The sequence below is a fragment of the Crocodylus siamensis genome, chromosome 10, assembly GCF_052110815.1.
Source record: "Crocodylus siamensis isolate JL-2025a chromosome 10, ASM5211081v1, whole genome shotgun sequence".
Classification (NCBI taxonomy): domain Eukaryota; kingdom Metazoa; phylum Chordata; order Crocodylia; family Crocodylidae; genus Crocodylus; species Crocodylus siamensis.
The window spans coordinates 72,829,535-72,852,926 of record NC_143404.1 but is presented as its reverse complement, the minus strand read 5'-3'; the positions used below and the strand labels follow the sequence as shown (position 1 = coordinate 72,852,926).

The 23,392-nt window shown below is 67.7% G+C and overlaps 3 protein-coding genes and 1 pseudogene across 3 annotated transcripts; 3 read left to right on the top strand and 1 right to left on the bottom strand.

Annotated features, from left to right (window-relative positions):
- Window positions 1-1,507: 1,507 nt before the first annotated feature.
- LOC149856914 (porwaprin-b-like) lies at window positions 1,508-3,053 on the top strand. Its single transcript, XM_090020698.1, has 3 exons — window positions 1,508-1,592; window positions 2,588-2,728; window positions 2,890-3,053. The coding sequence occupies exons 1-3, from the start codon at window positions 1,508-1,510 to the stop codon at window positions 2,898-2,900; spliced, it is 237 nt and encodes a 78-aa protein (XP_089876824.1). The 3' UTR covers window positions 2,901-3,053.
- Window positions 3,054-10,781: 7,728 nt separating this feature from the next.
- LOC149856913 (nigwaprin-a-like) lies at window positions 10,782-12,216 on the top strand. The gene is made up of 4 exons (XM_090020697.1): window positions 10,782-10,867; window positions 11,329-11,469; window positions 11,692-11,832; window positions 12,055-12,216. The coding sequence occupies exons 1-3, from the start codon at window positions 10,783-10,785 to the stop codon at window positions 11,826-11,828; spliced, it is 363 nt and encodes a 120-aa protein (XP_089876823.1). The 5' UTR covers window position 10,782; the 3' UTR covers window positions 11,829-11,832; window positions 12,055-12,216.
- A 4,128-nt stretch (window positions 12,217-16,344) lies between these two features.
- Window positions 16,345-20,473, top strand: LOC149856912 (kunitz-type serine protease inhibitor bitisilin-1-like). Its single transcript, XM_090064107.1, has 4 exons — window positions 16,345-16,429; window positions 16,742-16,909; window positions 17,121-17,288; window positions 20,457-20,473. Exons 1-4 carry the CDS (start codon window positions 16,345-16,347, stop codon window positions 20,471-20,473), a joined length of 438 nt encoding a protein of 145 aa, XP_089920233.1.
- A 347-nt stretch (window positions 20,474-20,820) lies between these two features.
- On the bottom strand, window positions 20,821-23,326 carry LOC149856911 (scuwaprin-a pseudogene; annotated as a pseudogene).
- Between the last annotated feature and the right edge of the window lie 66 nt (window positions 23,327-23,392).

Below are 23,392 nucleotides of genomic sequence, written 5' to 3'. Positions count from 1 at the left end.
GCAGCCGGGCAGGGCTGGGCCCGCCGGAGCCGGGCGGCAGGGAGCGGCTCTGGGCTGCGCCGGCCCGGGGCGGGCCCTGAGTCACGCTTGTTACCAGGCTGAATACTGGCGTTTAGGCGGTGGCACCGAGGTCATAAACGCTTGAGCTAGAGCAGTCTGTTCCTGCAGAGAGCATCTACTGAGCACAGCAAATTGCAAGGTGCAGCACACGGCAACGAGCAACAGAGAAACTTCACCTGCGCGCTGACGCAGCCTAGTAGCACCCAGCGCGCGCGCGCTCGCCGGAGCCGAACTGAAAACGCAGCACAAGAAGCCAAAAAGGCCGCAGAGGCTCGCCTAGGTCACGCGTAATCACAGTAACTGTGCGGGGGGGCAGCCCCCACAGAGCTGGGAGCAGTGCCCAGCATGGCACGGACGTGGCCTTGGGCCCCTCAGCCCGACCGCAGCCACTGCTGGGGGATGCCCTGGGCCACCGGCCTGCAGCGCCGTGCGCGAGGGCGGCTCTGCCTCCGAGAGCGTTGGCGTCGGGAAGGAAAGGGCGCGGGGCGAACAGGGCTGCACGCTGCGCTGCACGGCCTTGTGTTTTGTCAGCCTGCTCCCTGTGGATTGACTGAGCACGCTGAACCACCGCTGAGGTCTCCTGTTCCCCTGGGCGCGGGAGTGTACCCATTACACCCCGGTAGCTATATTATGTCCCCCTCATTAAATGGTGTATAATTAACACCTAATGGCCGTCTGCTCTTCTCCGTGAGCAGGAGGAGGAGGAGGAGGAGCGCCGCGCGCCTCAGGCACGTCGGCTCCCACCGCGCTCCGGCCCGCTCTGGCCCCTTCCTTGGCGGGGGCTACGCCTCTGCGTACCGCCCGGGCTACAAGTCCGCCAACATTAACCCAAGAGCTCCCGGGGCCGGCGCAGCCTGGGGGAGTCCCCAAGCTGTTTGGGCTCCAGGCCCAAGTCAAGAGCATCAGCCACAGCAGGTCCCTGGCCCCCGTCCGGATCGCGGCCCTGGCACGGGCGCAGGCGGGCAGGTGCGCTCTGCTCCCCAGCGCCAGGCCGGCCCAGGCAGCGTTGGCACCCAGCCGCGCAGAGCCGGGGCAGGAAGGAGAGAGCCCCGGGCCCGTCTGGGCTGCACAGGAGGGCTCTCCCTCGGGCCGTGATCAAGAGGAGGGCGGAGGACGCGTATGCACGTCCCAGCTCCCAGGCCAGGACTGGGTGCCTGGGGCAGGGGGTTCAGGGATGTGTGCAGCGGAAACAGGCAATGGGGGTCTTGGGGCTGCCCGGGAGAGGCTGTGCTGGAAGGGGCAGAGCAGGGAGCACGTGAAACTGCCTGTGTGGCGTGTCATGAGCCTGGCACACATGCCACTGTGCAGAGTCACTGGGTGTCTCCCAAATGGCCCGGCTCTTGGGAGGGGCAGGGAGTGAAACTGGGGTGTTGTGCAAGGCCCCCCCGCTCCCGGGCTGGGTGACGGTATATAGCCTGGCCGGCCCCGCGCTGGGCACCACGGCACCATGCAGCGGGGCGGCCTGTTCCTGCTGGCGGGGCTCCTCGCCCTCTGGGCCGCGCTGCAGCCGGCGGCTGGGCAGGTCTTTCCCGGTGAGTGCTCCCCCAAACCCGCCCCTGCCCCTTCCCTGCCTCCGCGTCCCGGCGGGGGTGTTAGCACCGGGCAGGGGGTGGGAGCTGCCACGCTGCGAGGGCATTGCCTGGTGGCACAAAGACCAGAGCACGTCTGCCAGCTCCCCAGGGACCCCGGCCCAGCAACATGCACGTCCTGGGGAGCGACGGCAGAGCCACAGGGGCTGGGACACACCAGGACCCCCTGGGACCGACTGCCTGTAGCTCCAGGTTAACCATATATTACCTCCATGGGTACGAGACCATGGGCTACGGGGTGCCCAGGAACCAGAACTGTCTCCCCCTGAGCAGGTGTGTGCCCGGGACTGTGGGCAGCAAGCTGGGAGCAGGACGGGGAGCGACGGCCGAGCTGCTCGGGCAGGGACAGGGACGTGCCGGACCTCAGGTCCTGAGTCCTGCAGCTGCAGGAGACCCTGGTGCTGCTCCCAGAGCGCGGCCCCAGGGTGGCGCAGGGAGGGGGGACCCCGGGGCCACGGCGCCCCTCCCCGCAGCCCTAGAGCCGTCATCTCTCCCCAGCCCCAGGGCTGCCCCTCCGCTGCCAGACCTGGCCCTGGAGCCCAAACCGCTCGGCCACTTGCACCAGGCTGGGCCCAGCCCCGGGAGCTCGCGTTAACGTTGATGGACTGAAGGAGCTGGGGCAGGAAAAAGACCAGCTCTGCTCCCGTCCTTGCCCACAGCCTTGCTGCTGGAGACCGTGGGCTCAGCACCCCACCGGGGCCTCCCTCTGCCCACAAAAGGGACAGGTGTTGGCTCCCTCGGTGCGGCAGCCCCCGGGCTCCGGACGCCGCGTGCCCGAGCTGGGCGCGTGGGCTGGACCCAGCAGCAGCCGCTGCAACGGCCCATCAGCCCGCTGGCACCTGCGGCCCCGCGGGGAAGCAGCCTGGAGCGGGGGCATCTGCCAGGGCCTGGGGCCGGGCTGTGCCCCCTGCACCCCTGACCGGTGCCCTGTGTCGCAGAGAAGCCCGGGACGTGCCCTCCTGACAACATCTGGTGCATCCGCGCCGAGCCGGACGAGTGCCAGCATGACTACGACTGCAAGGGGCGGCTGAAGTGCTGCCACTGGAGATGTGCCCTGCGCTGCAAGACACCCGTGCTAGGTACGGCGCAGCCGCGCGTGGGCGGGGGAGCGGGGAGAGGAGGGAGCCGGGCCCTTGGCGCCGGTGCCATCACGTCTCCAGCCCGGGCTGAGCTGCGGTGGGGCCGTGCCCGGGCGGGTGGCCCCGGACAGGGCTCTGAACCTCTCCCCTCCCTGCTCCAGGCCAAGCCTGAGGAGGAGGCGTCGCGGGGAGCAGGCGTGACCCTGCCCAGCAGGAAGGCGAGGAGGACCCTCCTATCCTGGACCTGGACCTGGATCCGGCAGCTCCTCTGTGCTCCTCTTTCAGTCTCGCACCCACTTGCTGCATCACCCGGCTTTGCCCTGGACCCGGCCCCAGCCCCGGGTTTGCTCCTCTCTGTGTCTGCCCGCAGCAGCACGAGGGGTCATGCCCAGGGCCCGCTCTCTGCCCCCTGCGCTCCCACTGCAGACGCTTCTCAATAAAGATGCTCCTTCCTGTAACAGCAGCTGCTTGGAGGGTGAATGCAGAGGGGTGGGTGCATGGGGGTGGGATGTGGGGAGGGGGTACAGCCCTGCTGCGATGGGGTCACAGTCACTCACATGGTCCTGTGGGCACCATGGGGGCTGCCAAGGGGACAGAGCGGCTTTCAGCCAGGAGCAGGGCACTGCCAGATTTCATGGCGCCCCAGTGCCCAGTGCCGGCCCGGCCTGGCTGCGCTGTCCCGCCAGCCTGCAGGGGAGGGGCAGGACGAGGCTCCAGCTGGGCACCGGCCTGCCCCGCGCCGTAATTCACGGCCAGAGCTGGACGGCGAAGGTTGACGGCACACGCGGGGGGCACAGGGCTCTGCACTCCAGCAGCGCATGGGGCCAGGATGCCAGGGCAAAGGTGGCCTCGCGGGGCTGCAACGGGGCAGCGCTCCTGATCTGGAGCCCAGGCACAGCCAGCCCTGGCGGGGCCTGTGGGAGCCTTGGGCGGCCCCGGAGCCAGGGAGCGGTGCTGGGCGCTGGGGTCCTGAGCTGCCCTGGGCTGGGGAAGGCCCCGAATCGCTGCTGGTCTGTGGGGCTGCCTGGCAGGGACGCGAGTGCCTCCTGGACCCTGGTGCCGCCCAGGGAGCAGCTTGGTCCCATCAGCCGGGGTCCCAGTGCAGCTCCGACACCAGGACGTCCCGGGGAGCTGGTCCCGCGGTGCAGAAAGCCCCGGGGGGTTCAGGCCGGGCTGTGGGTGGGGAGGCTGGTACCGAGCTCCAGGGTGCCTCTCAGGTGCTCTGGGCTCTCCTCCATGCTGCTGTCGGGAGCTAAGCCTGGCCCTCGCTGCATGGACACGGCTTGTGGCTGGACCAGGGTGACTGCAGCGGGAACCGGTCCCCCAGCGCAGGCGCGTCTCGGGGTCTGCGGGCGGCAAGGAGAGCGCGGTGGGGAGGGGGCCTGAACTGCCTGGTCTGGGACACGCCAGGGTCCCGTCTCCGGTGCCTGCAGCCCTGCAAACCTGCCCTGTGCTGGGGGCCGGGGGCTGGGGCCCGGCACACTCACCTGGCTGCGGTGCAGGGACCTTCGCAGCAGCTTCACTTCCCCCTGGGCCAGGAGCTCCCCAGCCCGTCCCGAGACGGTTGGTGGTTCCCTGATGAGGCAACTGGCCCCTTCGCCGCGGGGCGCGGGGACCTGACACAAGAGGTGATGGGGAAAGCGCCCGGTGTTGCAGGCAGCTCCTGGCTCCTGGCCCGCTGCGCCTGGGCAGCCCATCCCTGCCGGCTCAGGGCTCCCTCCACCTTGCTCTGCTCACGCTGGGGGCTTTGCCCTGAGCCAGGCTCAATTGAGCCCTGGGCACCTGGCAGCGCCCTTCCTGCCCCCGGGGCACGTGGGAGAGGTGCACGGAGCAGACGCCTGCTACGGCCCGGGGCTGGGGGTCTCCAAGGCAGGAGCTGGCTATTGGGCAAGGGGAAACGGGGAGCCTCAGGGCAATCTTGCAGCAGGGCCATAATGTGCTGGATGGGCTTGTCCCCTCTGTCCAGTCCTTTTGCCATCATCGCCTGGCTTCCCAGCGTGTTCATAGCCAAGACAAGCCCCCCAGGGCCTTGAGCCAGGGTTGCCCCCAGCCACTGCCCCCGCGCTTGTACGGCTGGTCTCAGCTCAGTGCCCCCAGGCCTGGGGCCTGTTCCCCTGAAGCCCGGGGCCAGGAGCGATGGCTGTCTGCATTAGCAGGGAATGGAGAGCCCTTCCTGCCGCAGACTCGTGCCTAGAGGCAGGTCCGAGCCGACTGAGAAGCAGGGGATTGTGCTGCTTCCTCCCTGCCCGGGGCGGGTTGTGCTGTTTGCCGCCCCCTCGCCCCATGGCACAGGTCATGCCGTCGCCCCCTCACCCTCCAGCTCTGCTGTTTCCCCCGTGACGTCCCTCTCTGGAGCGGTGGCTGCTCCACCTCCATGTAACACACTGGGCACGTCTACACATGCAATTAATGCTCACAAATAAAATCCAGGGATTATTGCTCCGGTGTTTTTTTGCTCCTGGGCGTGCCAGTTGAACATGTACCCAGGAGCAAAAAACTCTGTGGCAATAAGCTCTGGAGTTTATTCACGCGCAGCACATGCGGCTGGGTCGCAGCAACCCCGTTAGCAGCAGCCCAGGCCAGCTCCAACCCCCCAGTGCGAGGCGGGCCGGCGGCCGCCCCCGCACCGTGGTGCCCTCGTGCCCCAGGCGCACAGAGTCTCCGGGGCAGGGCAGGACTTCTGTGTTTACGCACACAGGTCTGCTGAGGAGTTTATTAGCTTTGCGCGCACTAGTAGGGCCACACGGGTAGATGTGGAGACGTTTACTGCGGAGATAACCAGGAAGCTCTGCAGCAAGCATCTCGTGTAGACCGGAGCTGCCAGGGCTGGGCACAGCCTGGGGACTATTTGATGTCCATCGGTCACGCGGCGAGGCCGCTGGTAGCTGGGGGCCGCCGTCGGTCAGCGGCCGTGGTAACGCAGTCCTCCGGGTCCGACGTAGGGGCCCAGGGACGGCCCAATGTTGCGCCCCGACTGGGCAGGTCCCGGCAGGGTGTTGGCATCACCGGTCGTTTTGGCGTCTGGTGCCAGCACCCAGCACGTGGCGACATCAACTGAAACAAGTGGACGGGGTTCTCACCGGCGTCCGGCGCTCGATGTGCCGGCGGTTTACAAAAGGCTAAAAGCGTAAAAGCATAAAAGCAGTAAAAAAGCTAAAAGCCTAAAACCGCCACAGGGCCGCCGCTGGGTTGGGCGACCAGCGCCATAAAAACACCGATAAATTACAGGGGACAACAGAAGAGAAAACAGGGCATGCTCGTGCGGGTCACAGGTTCAAAACGAGCGCTCCCCGGGGGACCCCGAGCGGCGCCCAGCGGCTCGCGAACCGAGGGAGCTCGCCGGCGGCTCTGCCCAGCGGTGCTCTGCCCGGAGACGCGCGCGGAGGACACCGAGGAAAAATGCCCCAAGGGCGCCGGGAGCCTTCCCGGCCAGAGCCTCCTGCCCGGCTGCCAGATGACGAGCTTGGCCAGCGCCCGGAGGAGGTTGACCAGGAGGCCCGGGCCTCGGCGGGGTGACGGATGGGGTGTGCCCAAACCAAAAGGTGCGGGGAGACGTGCAGCCAGGACTTGAGGAGCAAGTTGTGGAGGAGGAGGTGCAGGGGCTGCAGCCTGGCGCACTCGGTGACAAGGTGTGCCAGCGTCTCCCTCTCGGGGCAGAAGGGGCACTGGTCGGAGACCGGCTCAAAATGGGCCACCCACACGCCCGTCGCGACGGCCCCGCGAAGGAGCCGCCAGCCCAGGTCCCCGGTGGCTCTCGGGATGAGGTCCGAGTAGGGCTCTGCCACCGGGGCCCGTCGGCCTCGCCCTCACCGAAGTAGTCCGGCCAGACGGTGTCGTGGCGGGCCGCGAGGGGGGACGGGCGTGTAGAGCTGGCGCCGGTGGACCGTGGAGAAGCAGACCGGTCTGTGTCCCCCAGTCTGGACGGGTGGTGCGCCGGGGAGCGCCCCGGGGCCCGCCGCGAGCCGGGCCCGATCAGCGACGCGGGGGGGACTCGGAGGGGCGGGGCCCACCCCCTCGCAGGACCCGGTCGACGTAGGCGAGGGCTGCTGCGGGCAGCGCGGCTTTCACCCCCAGGACTAGGCGCGAGCAAGTTGCACGGCCTACAGCCGAGCCCGTGCGCCGGGCCAGCGCCGCGGGGCTCAGCCATCCTTGCTCGGCGTAGTCCAGGAGGTCTCCGATCCAGGTGATGCCCACCCGGGCCATCCTCCGGGAGACCTCGAGCGCGCAGCCTGGGGCAGGGATCTAGGCGCCGCCTGGGACAAGCGCTGCGGGACAGGGCAGAGCCGGGCGCACGTGCGCCCCGCGTGCCGGCCGTTAACGGCCCGGCCCCGTTGCGCAGGGCCCGGGGCTGTTTCCCAACCTTCCCGGTGCCCCTGGGCGGGGGGGGCCGAGCCGGGGCGTTGTGCAAGGCCCCCGCTCCCGGGCTGGGTGACGGTACGTAGCGCGGCCGGCCCGGCGCTGGGCACCACGGCACCATGGAGCGGGGCGGCCTGTTCCTGCTGGCGGGGCTCCTCGCCCTCTGGGCCGCGCTGCAGCCGGCGGCTGGGCACTTCGCTCCAGGCGAGTGCTCCCCTCCAGCCCCCGGCCTGGAGCCCCCACACCGGCCCCAGCCCCTGACCCCCCATCCCAGGGGTGGTGTGGGCACCAGGCAGGGGGTGGGAGCTGCTACGCCGCAAAGGCATTGCCCGGTGGCATCACATCCCTCTGGACAAGGAGCAGCACGGCTCCATGTAACCCACATCCCTCTGCCCAGAGGACGTCTGCCAGCTCCCTAGGGATCTCAACCCTGCAAAATGTGTGTCCTGTGCTACTGCCATGCCCGGGGGGACCCAGCCAGGCTGGAGAGGAGGGTGAGGGGCTGCAATCCCGGGCAGGGTCCCTACCCCTTCTCATCCCTGTCTCTGCTCTGGGTTAGCTTTCTGCAGGCTCCCCCCAGACACGGGCCCCTGCGTGGCCCTTGGGTACCCTACTACTACAATGCTGCCACTGGCACGTGCCAGACCTTCCCCTACGGGGGCTGCAGCGGCAGCAGAAACCGGTTCAGCAGTAAGCAGGAGTGTCTCCGTGTCTGTGGGAGGAAAAAGGGTGAGCACAGAGCGTGGAGCGGAGCAGAGGCGCAGCCGCAGAGGCTGGGACACCCCAGGGCCCCCGTGCCCCGACCTCCGGTGCTTATCTGGGGGCGGGGGGGTGCATTTCCCTGTATGGGGCTGGGCAAGAGGCCCCATGCTGCCAGCTGACACCATCGGGACCAGGCGCTGCCACGGCACAGCCAAGTGCTGAAGCACCAGCTGTGGCCGTGTCTGCGCAGGGCGCACGGCAGCTCCGAGCCGGGGAGCAGGGGCCACACTGGTGTGCGGTGGAGCCTGTCCGCAGGGCGGTCCCTGCACCTGGGACACGGGCTGGGCCTGCGGGGTGGCTGAGGCAGGAGCAGCGCTGGTGGCCTGACGTGCAGAGCTCTTGCTCGAGGGGGACCTGGCGCTGGGACCTGCATGGGGAAGTGCAGCAGTGATAGGCAGCGTTCCCTGGGGCAGAAGTGGTGGTGGATGAAGACGGGCCATCACGTGGGGATCTCTGTGCCGCCCCTGGGTGCGACCCTGTGGGACAGGGGCCATGGGGCGCTGGGCTGGGCTGGCCTGAGCTCCCTGGCCCCTGACTTGTCCTTCTCTACTCTGACCAACTCTCCTCCCCACTCGGGGCAGCCCCAAGAGTGACCCTGCGCAGGAGCTCGGCCGCGGGACAGCGAGGCCTGCAGGTCCCGGACCCTCCACAGGCCTGTCGTGTGGCTCCAGGCACTGATGGGACACGTGACCTCCAGCACCGGGGGTCTGCTTCCTGCACCCCCGATAGCAGCGCCTTCCTCCACACAATAAAGACCCCGCTTGCGGCTTCCAGCATCTCCCCTGGGTCTCTTGTCTCTGCATCTCCAGCTCTGGCCCCAGCCCTGGGCAGGGAGAAGGGGCATCACTGGCCGTGCCCCGGGCACAGGGCCCCAGGGCTGGCAAGGGCCAGAGGCCTCCAGGCCCCAGCGCTGAGCACGGCCCGGCACCCACAGCTTCCCAGTGCTGTGGGGGGGCAACGTCCCCACTCCCAAAGCATGTCCCACCGGGACCGAGCAAGGCTGGTGGTGGTGCCTGATGGGGCAACTGTTCCCTTTGCCGTGGGGCAATGCAGCGCGGTTCCCTGCACCAGAGGCACCGGGGGAAGCCGGCTGCACCCAGGGCCCGGAGATGCCCCCAGCTGCCGACACAGGGGAGGAAAGCAGGGCTGGTGTCCCAGGCCACGCGGGGTGGGGCCTGGTGGAAAGACCTTCGGGGTGGTGCAGAGGGCTGGGGGACAGGGCGGGGATGGAGCCGGGGTGGTGTGGGAGGGACAGTCACTGCGCCCCTTGCACAGGGCCACGGGTGCCAGGCTGGAGCTGGGACAGGCACGTGCTCTGGGCTGTGGCCCTCGGGCTTCCTGCCAGCCCCCGTCTCAGGTCTCCAGTGCCGGCCTCAGCCCTGGGCAGAGAGAAGGGGTCAGCGCCAGCCCTGCCGGGGGGGCACCAGGGTCACAGGTGCTGCCCCCACGGGGCCACGGCCGGGCAGGATTGCGCGGGGAGCAGGATTGCGCGGGGAGCGCTGCCCACGGTGCAGGGACCCCGAGCGCGCCGGCTGGGCTGCGGGGAGCCCTTGTCCCTGCCCGCGGGCGAGGCTGCGGCACCATCGGCCCCAGCGCCCGCCTGCACCCGGGCTCTGGGCTCTCCCGGGCAGCCCCCTCCAGGCTGCGGTGCCCCCGCACCCCTTGCAAGGGAAAGGGGGCCCTGGCCATGCAGCAACCAGCGCTCGGGGGGCGCAGGCCAGGGGGCAGAGCCGGGAGCCCGTAGCCTGCACCTGCCGGGGTCGGCTCCGCCAGCGAGCCAGGAGCCCCCGCAGCTCGGTCCTTCGGCCCCCTCCTCGCCGCCGGCGTCTGCAGGACCCCAGACCCGGCGCCTGTGTCCCCTGGGCTGCTGCAGCGCCCCCCGCACGTGCCACCTGCTCGTCTGCAGGACAACGGGAACCGGTCCCCAGCAAGGACATGTCTCGGGGCCTGCGGGCAGCAAGGAGAGCGCGGCGGGGAGGGGGCCTGAACTGCCGGCACCGCGACCCGCCACGGCCCCGTCTCCAGTGGCTCCAGCCCCGTCCTGCCTGCAAACCCGCCCCGTGTTGGGGCTGGGGGCCGCGGCACAGGGACTTTCTCCGGTGGCTCCACTTCCCCCGGGCCAGGAGCTCCCCAGCCCGTCCCGAGACCGTTGGTGGTTCCCTGATGAGGCAACTGGCCCCTTTGCTGTGGGCCGCGGGGCGCGGGGACCTGACACAAGAGGCGATGGCGAAAGCGCCCGGCGTTGCTCCTGGCCCGCTGCGCCCGGGCAGCCCATCCCCGCAGGCTCGGGGCTCCCTCCCCCTCCCCCTCCCCCTCCCTGTCCACGCGCACGGCGCTGCCGGGCCGGGGCCCTGCTTGTACCGACCCGCACAGGCCGGGTGCCGAGTTTATTAGCCGTGTGCCCTGCAGTGGGGCCTCGCGGGTACACGCGGGGCTTTTGCTGCAGGGATAGCCGGGCAGCGCCAGCATAGACGTCTCGCGTAGTCGTGCCGTCGGGGACCTGCAGCTCCAGCCCTCGTGGCACCCACGCCGAGGAAAGCCGCCCGCAGCAGCCCCCGCGCAGCTGGCCAGCCCCGGCGGGCGATGCCCCCGCGGTGCGAGGCTGCGTGCGGGGAAGGGGAGCAGAGAGCCGGTCTTTGCCCGGCCCCGGGGACCGCTCATCCTTCAGCGCTAGCCCGGGAGCTGCCAGGGCTGGGCGCCGCCTGGGACAAGCGCTGCGGGACGGGGCAGAGCCGGGCGCACGTGTGCCCCGCGTGCCGGCCGTTAACGGCCCGGCCCCGTTGCGCAGGGCCCGGGGCTGTTTCCCAACCTTCCCGGTGCCCCTGGGCGCGGGGGGGGGGGGGGGGGGGCGAGCCGGGGCGTTGTGCAAGGCCCCCGCTCCCAGGCTGGGTGACGGTATATAGCCCGGCCGGCCCGGCGCTGGGCACCACGGCACCATGCAGCGGGGCAGCCTGTTCCTGCTGGCGGGGCTCCTCGCCCTCTGGGCCGCGCTGCAGCCGGCGGCTGGGAAGGTCTTTCCCGGTGAGTGCTCCCCGACCCCGCCCTCGGCACGGGGCACGGGGCACGGGGCAGAACCGTGTGCGGGCAAACCCGCCACGGGCAGGGAGCTGCGCCCCGGCGCCGGGTCTGGCCCCTCCCTGAAGGTCGCTCGCCGGCCCCCGGGCACCCCTGAGATCACGCTGACCCTGGCACGGCGGGGGCGCAGGCCGGGGGGTAGGGCCGGGAGCCCGCAGTCCGCACCTCCTCCCCCCGGCCGGGAGCCCCGCAGCAGCCTCCCTGAGAGAGGCGCTGGCGCGAGCCCCGGCGGCCGACGGGCGCGGGAGCTGGCGCGAAGCCTGAATTGTGCGGGGGCAGGCTGAGCGCCCGGACACGCGGGTGAGGCTGCAGGGCCTGGGGACCCGAGCTGGATCAAAGGGGCTTGCCCAGAGACCGGCCCTTTACCCCGCACCCTGCCTGCTCCTGACCGGTGCCCTGTGTCGCAGAGAAACCCGGGACGTGCCCTTTTTACACCAAGCAGTGCTTCGGCCAGAGGCGGGACGAGTGCTACCGTGACTTCGAGTGTAGAGGACACCTGAAGTGCTGCCTCGGCCCGTGTGGCCGGTACTGCGTGATACCCGTGATAGGTACGGCGCAGCCGCGCGTGGGCGGGGGCGCGGGGAGAGGAGCGAGCCGGGCCCTCGGCTGCAGGCCCGGGGCGCCGCGCCGGTGCCATCGCGGCTCCAGCCCGGGCTGAGCTGCGGTGGGGCCGTGCCCGGGCGGGGTGGCCGCGGGCAGGGCTCTCCCAGTCTCTCCCCTGCCTGCATGGGGTCGTGCTGCCGGCCTGACACGGAGACTTCTCGCTGCAGGCCCGGATCAGGGCAGGTGCCCCCGACCCCAGCAGGTCGGGAACTGTGAGGAGCGGTGCGGCGGTAAGATCCAGTGTCCCCGAGGCTACGGGTGCTGCAGCAACGGCTGCGGCCGCGAATGCATGAGGCTCATCTAGAGCGGTACGTGCGTCCTGTCCTCCGCTCCCCGGGCTGCCGCTCCTGCCCCGTCTCCCGGCCGCCGAGGGGCCGGTGGAGGGAGCCGGGGCCGTGCCGCGGGGGTCTCCGTGCCGCCCCGGGGCTGGGTCCCTCTGGGGCGGGCACGGTGGGGCGCCGGGCGGGGCTGAGCTCCCCGGTCCCGGACTCTTCCCGCCCCGCTCTGACCCCCCTTCTCTCCCCGCTCAGGGAGGTGCCGAGAGTGACCCCGCACGGGAGCCGGGCCATGGGACAGCCTGTCGTGTGGCTCCAGGCGCCGATGGGGCACGCGACCCCCCGCACCGGGGTCTGCTTCCCGCACCCCCGATAGGAGCTCCTTCCTCCACGCAATAAAGACCCGCTTGCGGCTTCCAGCATCTCCCTGGGTCTCTTGTCCCTGTGTGCCTAGCACCGGCGCCAGCCCTGGGCAGGGAGAAGGGGGCAACGTCCCCACCCCCAAAGCAGGGGCCGCCGCGGCCCGAGCACGGCTGGTGGTGGTTCCCGATGGGGCGACTCTTCTTCCCTTTGCCGCGGGGCAGCACAGACACAAGGGGGGCCGGGAGAAGCCGGCGGTACCCCGAGCCCCGGGGTGAGACCTGCTGCCGCAGGGGAGGAAGAGGAGGGCCGGCGCCCTGGCCGGGCAAGGGCCCTGTGGGGCGGTGGAGAGGGCTGGGGGTCCAGGCAGGGATGGAGCTGGGCTGCGGTCGCTGCGCCCATTGCTCGTCTGTGTGGGCTGGGAGGCGGGTGCTCAGGGCTGCGGCCCTTGGGCTTCCTGCCAGCTCCTGCCTCGGCCCTGGGTGGCGAGAAAGGGGCAGCGCCTGCCCTGCCTGGGGGGCCCTGGGGTTGCCCCCATGTAGCCACAGCCAGGCGGGGTTGCACGGGAAGGGTGGTAGGGAGCAGCCCACAGTGCAGGGACCCCGAGCGCTCCGGCTGGGCTGCGGGGAGCCCTTGTCTCTGGCCTGGCACTGGGCTTTGGTCCCTGACACCTGCAGGGAGCACGGGGGACCGGGAGTCCCAGGGGACACTGGCAGCAGGGGAGCATGCTGCACAGCCCTGGCCCAGGCTAGCACGGCCCTCGTACCCAAGACCCCAGGGCCATGGGGAGTCAGCTCAGGGCCCAGGAGCCCCATGGGCATCAGGCTGGGCTGCGGGAAGCCCTTCTCCCTGCTGGCAGGGGATGCTGTGCCATCAGCCCGAGCATCTCGGTGCACCTCTGGCTGCGCGCCCTGTCCAGCGCCGCTGGAACGACCCTGGCAGCAGGCAGGAGAAATGGCCCCAGCTGGCCCCTGGTTACCAGCCCGGCGCCTCGTTAGCCCCCGGGCCTGCTTATAGTCAGGAGCTCTTGCAGGGCTCGGCTGGCTGCCCCTGGCCACCCCCATGTTCCCCAGCCTCTGCCCCGGACCCCCTGGCAGCTCCTGGCCCATGGCTCGGGTTAGCGAGCGTCCACATCCCGGTCCTGCACCTGCTCTGGACCCTGGTGAGTGACTCTGGGCCTGGTGTGATCCTGACCCTGCCTGTTGCCGATGCCCTGGCAGTGCCCGAGGGCTCCAGCGCCGCCGGCCCGTGCCCTGGCCATAGTGCCCCAGCAGCTCAGGGCAGTGTGGGCTTCTGTGCCCATGCAGCCCTGGGTGCTGTTCCCAATCCCAGACCTGGAGCTGTGCCCAGGCACGTGGGGGCTGCTGGAGACACCTCCATCCTTGTACCGTGATGTCCCCAGGCTCAGCGGGAGCTCCGGCCCCGGGCCTGGGAGAGGGGACCTGCATGTGGGGCAGGAGCTGCGAGGCAGGGGCAGGTTCAGTTTTTCTGACCTCATCACGGCTTTCCGAACAAAACCCAGTATCCTCGGGGCATGCTGGTGCAGGCCAGTGAGTTTGGAAAATGTCAGCACCCCGCAGCGACCAGTAATCCACGGGGACTTGGGCAAGAAGCTGGAACAAAAGGAGGAGCAGTCCCCTCCCAAGGGAGTCACCCACACGACCAGGTCACCCAGCAGCCAGAGTCTGAAACCACAGTGGGGCTGGGCAGACCCCAAGCAGCACGGCCGTGTCGCGGGGTCCCGGGGTGGGGGAGGCTGGGCAGGGAGCGCTCACCTACGCGGCGCTGGCCAGCCAGGGACGAGCTCCGCCAGCCCCTGAGTAAGGATTTGGGGACCTGGGCGTAGAGGCCGCCAGGTTGGTCTGACAGGACCTGCCGCTAATGAACCCGTGTTGGTTGCCCCTGAGCATAACCTCCCCCTCCGGCCCCTCGCGGACATGCGCCAGGATAACTCTCTCAAAAAGCTTGCCCAAGATCGAGGTAGGACTGACTGGCCTGTAGTTCCCGGGTCCTCCTTCCTCCCCTTTTTGAAGATGGGAACCGCGCTGGTCTCTTCCCGTCCTCCGGCCCCACACCAGAGCCCCACGAGTGCTCGTACGGCCGTGCCGGGGGCCCGCAACGACCGCAGCCGATTCCCGCAGCGCTCGGGGGTGGAGATCGTCCGGACCCGCTGACTTGAACACGTCCAGCCCCGCCAGACGCTCCCTGACTAGATCCTCCCCGACCCTGGGCCTGGGTGCGGGGGCCCCGTGAGGGGCTGATCCAGTCCCTGCTCAGGAAAACGGAGGCAAAGAAATTGTTAAATATACTGGCTTTGTCGTCTGGTGTGACGACCAAATTTCCTAGTGCGTCTTGCAGGGGCCCCACGTTGCCCGGTACCTTCTTTCGCCCCCCATGTTTTTAAAAAAGGACTTCTTGTTGTCCTTCATCCGGGTCGCTCGTCCCAGTCCCATCTCCGCCTTGGCCTCCCTGCCGCCCCGAGCAGCCGCAGTGTAGTCCTCCCTGGGGGTGGCCGCCCCGCCATCGGGTGTGCGCCTCCCTTTTAGCTCGGAGACGTTCCCGGATGCTTTTGGTGAGCCGTGGGGGCTTGTGCCCTCCTGCCCCCTTTGATCCGTGTTGGGATTACCTCCCTTTGGGCTCGGAGGATCGTCCACTCTCCTTGGACACCCGGCTGCCCTCCCCTCCCCTCCCCTCGTGGTAACCCTAGCCCGTCTCCAGGGTCGGTGCCTGCACCACCCCGGCTGGGAGCCTCTTCCAGAGTCTGGGCACATGAACCGTGAAGCTTTTCCTTCTGTCCAGTCTGAAACCTCCTTCTGGGAGTTTATGTCCATTGCTCCTGGGTTCCCCTGGGGCACTTTGGTGACCAGTTGCTTGCTGAGCCCCAGTGCTCTCCCCGATGTATTTGTGAGCTGCCGCCACATCCCCCAAAGCCTTCTCTTTTCCAGGCTGAGCAGTCCCGTAGCTGTCAGCCTTTCCTCGCATGGCTTGCTCCTCAGGCCGCTCATCGTACGAGCGGCTCTTCTCTGGGCTCTCTCGAGCTTTTCCACGTCCTTCTTGAAGCGCGGCGCCCGGGACCGGACGCAGATCTCCACTTGTGGCCAGGGCTTGGCAGCCAAGGCTGCCGGCAGGTCCCCAGGCGCGGGGCTCCGCTCGCTCCGGTAGGCTTGGCAGCGTTCAGCTGGGAGGGAGGAATACTTGATTCTAGGCGGCGGCACTTACTTCATAAACGCTTGAATCAGAACTGTCTGTGCCTGTGGACAGCATGTATTGCGCACCCAGTGCGAGTGTGCACGCTGGAGCCAACTGAAAATGCAGCACAAGCTAAAAAGGCCACGGAGCCTCGCCTAGCTCACGTGTAATCCCGGGGCAGAGTGGCTCCTTGCAGCCAGGGGTTCAGGAAGTCTGAAAGTGAAGGGGAGGAGATCCCCCAGGCCTCATGTCTGCCGGGGTTTTACAGGCGAATCCGCATCCCCTTCTCCCCTCGGGCGCTCGCAGCACCGCTTGGGAGGGCGGCTCTGCCATTCACGTCGAGAAGCAATCTCTGTGGGGCAGACAGGTCTGCACGCTGCGGCGCAGGGACCGCCGTCACCACCGCGGCCACGTGCAGGATTGGCCCTGTCCATGCACTGCAGACGCCCTCCAGCTCTGCTGTTTCTGCCGTGCCATCACTGTCTGGAGCGGGGGCTGCTCCACGCCCTCATATAACGCTCTGGGCATGTCTACACAAGCAATTAATGCTCATGAATAAATTATGGGGCTTGTTGCTCCAGAGGTTTTTGTGCCAGATCCCAGCCCAGGCACGGGGGCAGGCTGGGGGTGTGTTCTGCACCGCGGTGCACAAAGCCGGGCAGGAAGGACAACGCCCCGCGTCCGTCTGCCCCCGCGCCACAGGCCCAGGACTGGGTACCCAGGGCAGCGGGGTTCAGGGCTTTGTGTGGTAGAAACGGGCAGCGGGGGTCCTGGCGCTGCCTGGGGGAGGCAGAGCAGGGAACACATGACACCGCATGGCCTGCCATGAACCTGGCACACGTCCCGTTGCACAGAGGCACAGGGGTGTCTCCCGAATTTCCCGGTACCCATGGGAGGGGCAGGGAGTGGAGCTGGGGCATTGTGCAAGGTCCTCCCACTCCCGGGCTGGGTGACGGTATATACCCCGGCCGGCCCGGCGCTGGGCACGGTGGCACCATGCAGCGCGGCGGCCTGTTCCTGCTGGCGGGGCTCCTCGCCCTCTGGGCCGCGCTGCAGCCGGCGGCTGGCCAGGACTCTGCAGGTGAGGCTCCCTGGCCCCCCAGCCCTGGGCTCCCAAACCTGCCCCAGCCCCTGCCTCTCCATCCTGGGGACGGTTTAAGCATCGGGCAGGGGGTGGTAGCTGCCACGCTGTGAGGGCATTGCCTGGTGGCATCACATCCCTCCAGACCAGCGGACTTCTGCCAGCTCCGCAGGGACCCCAGCCCTGCAACATGCACATCCTGCGCTACTGCCACGACCCGGGGGGACCCAGCCAGGCTGGAGGGGAGGGCGAGGGGCTGCTGTATGGCGCTCCTGCCCCTGCTCATGCCCGTCTCCGCTCTCTGGACTGCAGACATCTGCAAGCTCTCTAAGGAAACCGGCCCCTGCAAGATGTACAAGCTTCGCTTCTACTATGACTCAGCCACCAAGACTTGCAAACCTTTCATTTATGGGGGCTGCCAGGGCAATGCAAACAACTTTGTGTCCCTCCTGGCCTGCCTGGCGACATGCAAGATACCCGGTGAGTTGTGTAGCCGCTGGAAATGGCCAGGTGGCTCTGGGTGCTGGGTTCGAGGTCAGCCCGAGGATGGAGGAAAGGGGCATCCCTGAGCTATCTGCTGCCCCTGCCCCACCGTGGAGGCCCAGGTTCAGCCGGGGAGAGGGCGAGGGGCTGTGATTCCGGGCAGGGCTCCTGTCCCCTTCTCAGCGCCTGTCTTTGCTCTGGGTTGCAGACATCTGCAGGCTCCCCGCGGACCCTGGCCCCTGCAAGGCATACATCCCTCGCTACCACTATGACGTGGCCTCCAGGACCTGCAAAAGTTTCATTTATGGGGGCTGCGAGGGCAATGAAAACAACTTTGGGTCCTCCCTGGTCTGCATGCTGACGTGCAGGATCATCGGTGAGTCGTGTGGCCCCTGGAAGTCGCCTGGTGGCTCTGGGTGCTGGGTTCAAAGCCTGGCAGGGGAGAGCGGAAAGGGACAGCCCTGCCCCACCTGCTGCCCCTGCCCCAGTGCGGACACCCAGGCCCGGCTGAGGGAGAGGGCGAGGGCTGCGATCCCAGGCAGGGCCCTCTCCTCAGTGCCCGGCTCTGCCCTGGCTCCCCCGGACCCCGGCCCCTGCCTGGCCCACGTGCTCGCCCACTGTTGCAAGGCTGCTCTGGGCAGGTGCGAGACCTTCAGCTCCGGGGGTGGCAGGGGCAATGGGAGCCGGTTCCCCAGTGATGACGTGTGTCCGAGGGCGGGATGGGGAGCAGGGGTCGAGCTGTGCGGGCTGGGACTTTCCAGGACCTCCTGGGCCCCGAGCTCCAGCACCTCCAGGACACCCTGGTGCTGCTCCGGGGGGTGGTGCGGTTCTCTGGGGGGATAGGAGGAGGGGGATATGGGGACAAGAGGCCACGTCACCCCTCCCTGCAATCCTAGAGCTGTTGTCTCTCACGCTGACACAGAGACCCGACCCAGGTCTGACCGCTCACGTAGTTTCCTAGCCCAAATGCAGGACCTCCATCTAACCCAGGAGGTGCACAGTCCCACCGGGGAGACGCCTTGTTGGACCTGGTACTGACCACGGGCGATGACCTGGTGCGGGGGCTGCAGGGGCTCGACCCCCTGGGCGACAGCGATCGTCGCCTGCTGGGAGTCACCATCCAGCGCAAGGTGGCAAAGGCCGGCAGTAAGGCAGCGGCCCTGGATTTCAGGAGGGCAGACTTCACCGAGCTAAGGAGGATAGTTGGAGAAGCGCTGATGTCCCGGGGGGGAGGGGAGCCGGGTGTCCAAGGACAGTGGACGATCCTCCAAGCCCAAAGGGAGGTAATCCCAGCACATATCAAAGGGAGCAGGAGGGCACACAAGCCCCCGTGGCTCACCAAAAGCATCCGGGAACGTCTCCTAGCTAAAAGGAAGGCGCACACCCAATGGCAGGGGGGGCCATCCCCAGGGAGGACTACACTGTGGCTGCTCGGGGATGCCGGGGGGGTCAGGAAGGCCAAGGCGGAGATGGGACTGGGACGAGCGACCCAGACCAAGGACAACAAGAAGTCCTTTTTTAAATACATAGGGGGGAAAAAGAAGGTCCTGGGTAACATGGGGCCCCTGCAGGACACGCTAGGAAATTTGGTCGTCACACCAGACGACAAAGCCAACATATTTAACGATTTCTTTGCCTCCATTTTCCTGAGCAGGGACCAGAACAGCCACCTCCCTGCTGGGCCCCGCTCGGACCCCGGGGGAGGCACACCTGGGCCACGGGCTAGCGAGAAACTAGTTAGGGAGCTTCTGGAGGGGTTAGACATATTCAAGTCAGCCGGCCTGGACGATCTCCACCCTAGAGTACTAAAGGAACTGGCCGAGGTCATTGCAAGTCCCCTGGCACGGCTGTACGAGCACTCGTGGTGCTCAGGAGTGGTGCCGGAGGACTGGAAGAGGGCCAACGTGATTCCCATCTTCAAAAAAGGGAGGAAGGAGGGCCTGGGAAACTATAGGCCAGTTAGTCTTACCTCAATCCTGGGTAAGCTTTTTGAGAGAATTATCCTAGCGCATGTCCACGAGGGGTCATGGGGTGGAAATTATGCTTAGGGGCAACCAACACGGGTTCATCAGTGGCAGGTCCTGTCAGACCTACCTGGCGGCCTTCTACGACCAGGTCTCCAAATCCTTAGATGCAGGGGTAGCAGTGGACATTGTCCTCCTGGACTTTTGGAAGGCCTTTGACACTCTCACCCCGTTCTCATTAAGAAACTGGGGGCTGTGGTGTCGACACCCACACAGTCCAATGTGTCACCAACTGGCGGGAGGGCCGCACCCAGAGGGGGGTGGTGGATGGGTCCTTCTCAGCCTGGAAGGACGTGGGCAGTGGGCTCCCCCAGGGCTCGGTCCTCGGGCCCGCACTGTTCAACATCTTCATCAGCGATTTGGACGAGGGGGTAAAAAGCACCTGTTCAAATCTGATGATGACGCTAAGATGTGGGGGGACGTGGGCACGCTAGAAGGGAGGAATAGGCTGCAATCAGACCTAGACAGGTTACAAGGGTGGGCGAATGAGAACAGGATGGGTTTCAACACCGACAAGTGCAAGGTGCTGCACCTGGGGAGGAAGAGCCAGCACCGTACCTACAGGCTGGGGAACTCCCTTCTCGTCAGTGCAGAGGCAGAAAAGGATCTTGGAGTCATCGTTGATGCCAAAATGAACACGGGCCGGCAGTGTGGGGACGTGGTCAGGAAGGCCGACCGCACCTTGTCCTGCATCCACAGATGCATCTCGAGCAGGTCCGGGGAGGTGACCCTCCCCCTCTGTGCGGCACTGGTCAGGCCGCAGCTGGAGTACTGCGTCCAGTTGTGGGCGCCGCACTTCAGGAGGGATGTGGACAGCATGGAGAGGGTCCAGAGGAGGCCACTCGCATGGTCGGGGGCAGCAGGGCAGGCCCTACGAGGAGAAGCTACAGGACCTGAACCTGTTCAGCCTCCACAAGAGAAGGCTGAGGGGGATCTAGTGGGCAGTTATAAACTAGTCAGGGGGGACCAGCAGGCACTGGGGGAGTCCCTGTTCCCCCGAGCACCGCCAGGAGTGACCAGGAATAATGGTCACAAGCGGGCAGAGGGTAGGTTTAGGTTAGATATCAGGAGGCGCGACTTCACGGTCAGGGCGGCTAGAGTCTGGAACCAGCTTCCAAGAGAAGTGGTGCAGGCCCCCACCCTGGGGGTGTTTAAGAGGAGGTTGGATGAACATCTTGCTGGGGTCGTTTGACCCCAGTGCTCTTTCCTGCCATGGCAGGGGGTCGTGCTCGATGATCTGCTCAGGGCCCTTCTGATCTGACCAACTATGAAATCACGCCCTCCACCCAAGGGATTTGGGATCTGTGTGGAGCAGCACTGCAGCGATAAGTAGTGTCCTGGGGGCAGAAGTGCTGCAGCCACGTCTGCATGAGGGGCTCCTCAAGGTTTCCCCCTGGCCCCGTGGGGGTCTCTGTGCCGCCCCCAGGGCTACGGCCCTCTTGGGTGGGCGCTGGGCTGGGCTGAGCTCACCGGCTCCCAGCTCTTCCCTCTGCTCTGACCGACTTTTCCCCCCTGCTCAGGGCAACTCGGAGAGTGACTCCATGCGGGAGCCAGGCCTGCAGGGTCCCGGACACCCCCCTGGACCCAGCCTGTGGCTCCAGACACCGATGGGACACGTGACCCCAGCATCGGGGGTCTGCTTCCCGCACCCCCGATGGCAGCTCCAGCCTCCACGGAATAAAACCCCGACTTTGCAGCCTCCTTTAGTCTCCCTCCCGGGGGGTCTTGTCCCTGCATCTCCAGCCCCAGCCCTGGGCAGAGAGGAGGGGGCATCGCTTGCCCTGCCCAGGGCACCGTCCAGGTTCCCAAAGCCGGCCCCAGTGCTGGTTCCTGGTGGGGCAGCGGTTCCCTTTGCCGTGGGGCAATGCAGTGCGGTTCCCTGCACTAGAGGCGCCGGGGGAAGCTGGCGCACTGCGGCCCGGGGAAACCGCCCCCGGCTGCCGACACAGGTGGGGAAGAGGAGGGCTGGCATCCTGGCCCTGGTTAGTGCCTTTGGGGTGGTGGAGAGGGCTGGGGGGCCCGGGCAGGGGTGGAGCTGGGCTGGGAGGCCCCGGTGGTCATTGCGCCCATTGCTCAGGGAAGCAGGTGTCCGCTCTGAATTGGGACGCGGCTGCGGCACCATCGGCCCCAGCGGCCCCAGCGCCCGCCTGCACCCGGGCTCTGGGCTCTCCCGGGCAGCCCCCTCCAGGCTGCGGTGCCCCCGCACCCCTTGCAAGGGAAAGGGGGCCCTGGCCATGCAGCAACCAGTGCTTGTGCCTGGCACCAGGTTTTGGGCCCTGCTGCCTGTGGGGATTGCCAGTGCCCCGTGCTCCCAGGGGACGCTGACACCAGTGGACCAGGCTCTTGTCCCCCCTGCCTGGTTGCCCCTGGCCACCCCTGCCCCGCACTCCCGGCAGCTCCTGGCTTGGGTTGGTGAGTGCCCACATCCTGACCCGCACCGTTGCCTGCTCTGCACCCTGGTGAGTGACTCGACCTGGTCGGATCCTGACCTTGCCTGTTGCTGATGCCCTGGTTGTGCCCGGGGGCTCCTGTGCTGCCTGCCTGTGCCCTGCTTGCAGTGGGTGCCCCAGCAGTTTGGGGCTCTGTGGTCATTGGGCAGCCTTCCCCGGGCGGCCCTGGGTGCTGCTTCCTACCTGGGACAAGGAGCCATGCCCATGCATGGGTGGGGGCTGCTGGGGACACTTCCCCCTGGAGCAGAGATGACCCTGGGTGCAATGGGGGCTCTGGCCCCGGGCCTGGGAGGGGGGACCTGTGTGTGGGGCAGGGGCATGAGACAGGACAGGTTCGTGCAGTGCTGGTGGTTTATTCAGAGAGGAGGGAGCAAAGCACAGAGCTTGAGCCCGGCCTGAGCAGAGGATGCCCCATGCATGGGGCAGAGCCTGGGGGAGCTGGGCTGGAAGCAGGAACGGGGGGCAGGGTGATGGTGGAAGGTCTCTTTGTCCCGCAGCAGAGCCTGGACACTTGGGCTTTGGGGTCGGCATCACGACGGGCAGGAGGTTGCAGTGCTGTTGCATGCAGGCTCCAGGCTAGGGGTGAGATGCAAACCTAATCCCTGCAGAGGGGAGGTGGCTCAGGGGTTTCCAGGGCTCAGTAGCCCCCTCAATCACTGCCCCACCAGGTGCCCTCATGCCCCTTTTGCCCATGGCTGCGATGCGAGGGCCTCGTTCCTCAGGGCAGGAGCAGCACCACTCGCCCAGGGGCATCCCAGCCCGGGGCAGCCCAAGATTGCTGCCAGAGGCAGAGCAGCTGGGCCAAGCACAGGGACCCCCAGCCTGCGTCCCCCATCTCCAGCCTCTGCCCTGGGCCAGGCTGGGGGCTGCTGGGCTCCAGCATTGCTCCAGGCATCTCTCACACGAGCCCTGGATCTTTGCCGTTCAGCTCCTTCCTCCCAGGCGCAGGGACCCCCATGTGCCTTGCCGCCCGGACGTGGCTGCGCCGGGGCAGGACCCGGGGCTCCCTCTGCAGCCCCCCCAGCGCGCAGCTGCCCCTCACCTCTAACGGGCAGCATGCATTCATTGCCACAGCCGTTGCTGCAGCACTTCGCTGCTCCACGACACTCGTAGTCAGTGTTGCATCCGTGAAGGCACTTGCCTGAGACGAACGGTGATAATGGGGGGCAGTGCCCGGGCTTCCCTGGAACAGGACACGTGTCTCTGGCACTGCCCTAGCTCAGGGGGTCAAGCTGTGGCGTGGAGGCCACAAGTGGCACCGACGGCTCCTGTGCACGGTGTGGGGCAGAGGGGAGCGGGGACGGCAGCGCCAGGGCAGCTAGAAAGCACGGGGCAATGTCCTGGCTCCTCTGGAGCAGGTCGTCAGTGGCACTGAGATGCCCGGGGTGCAGCTGGGGGCTGCGCACTGAGCCCTGCCCATCTGAATGGCTGGGTGCAGACCTCGGGGCATCCAAATCCATCCCCTCCTGCTCTCTGTACCCAGCACTTTGCCAGCCCAGAGACCCCTGGGCGGCTCCCGCGGGCGGTGGGACGGGGGCAGCTCTGGGCATCAGCATTAGTCCTGCGCTGGGCATGGGGAGCTCGGGGCTCCAGGGAGTGGAGCAAGCCCTGGACAGACCTGACATGCAGGACTGAGGGCTGCGCCATGGGCCGTGCTGGGGCACTGGGGTCCCTGCAGGAGCAGCAGGGGCACGCCCCAGCCCTGGGCAGCTCGGGGACCCCCGGCGGGTGGTGGGGACAGGATGGCCATGTCCGGGAGAGGGGCAGGGAGGGGTGCAGTGTGGGGTGCCACATGGGCTGGGAGGGGGCATTGCCCAGAGGGAGGGGGAGGACCGAACAGGCAGGGAGCACTCGCCTTGAAGGGCCATCCCAGACGCCGGCTGGAGCTGGGCACAGAGGATGAGGAGCCCTGCCAGGACGATGAGGCCGCCCGACTTCATGGTGCCGCTGTGTTGCAGTGCCAAACGCCGGGCTGGTCGGGCTATTTACTGTCCCGCCAGCCCGGG

Excerpts from the sequence above, each read along its gene's own strand:
- LOC149856914 (XM_090020698.1), top strand. The coding sequence starts at position 1,508 with ATGCAGCGGGGCGGCCTGTTCCTGCTGGCGGGGCTCCTCGCCCTCTGG. Across the intron at positions 1,593-2,587 it reads GGCTGGGCAGGTCTTTCCCG|AGAAGCCCGGGACGTGCCCT; the intron begins GTGAGTGCTCCC and ends CCTGTGTCGCAG.
- LOC149856913 (XM_090020697.1), top strand. The coding sequence starts at position 10,783 with ATGCAGCGGGGCAGCCTGTTCCTGCTGGCGGGGCTCCTCGCCCTCTGG. Across the intron at positions 10,868-11,328 it reads GGCTGGGAAGGTCTTTCCCG|AGAAACCCGGGACGTGCCCT; the intron begins GTGAGTGCTCCC and ends CCTGTGTCGCAG. Across the intron at positions 11,470-11,691 it reads CTGCGTGATACCCGTGATAG|GCCCGGATCAGGGCAGGTGC; the intron begins GTACGGCGCAGC and ends TTCTCGCTGCAG.
- LOC149856912 (XM_090064107.1), top strand. The coding sequence starts at position 16,345 with ATGCAGCGCGGCGGCCTGTTCCTGCTGGCGGGGCTCCTCGCCCTCTGG. Across the intron at positions 16,430-16,741 it reads GGCTGGCCAGGACTCTGCAG|ACATCTGCAAGCTCTCTAAG; the intron begins GTGAGGCTCCCT and ends TCTGGACTGCAG. Across the intron at positions 16,910-17,120 it reads GGCGACATGCAAGATACCCG|ACATCTGCAGGCTCCCCGCG; the intron begins GTGAGTTGTGTA and ends TCTGGGTTGCAG.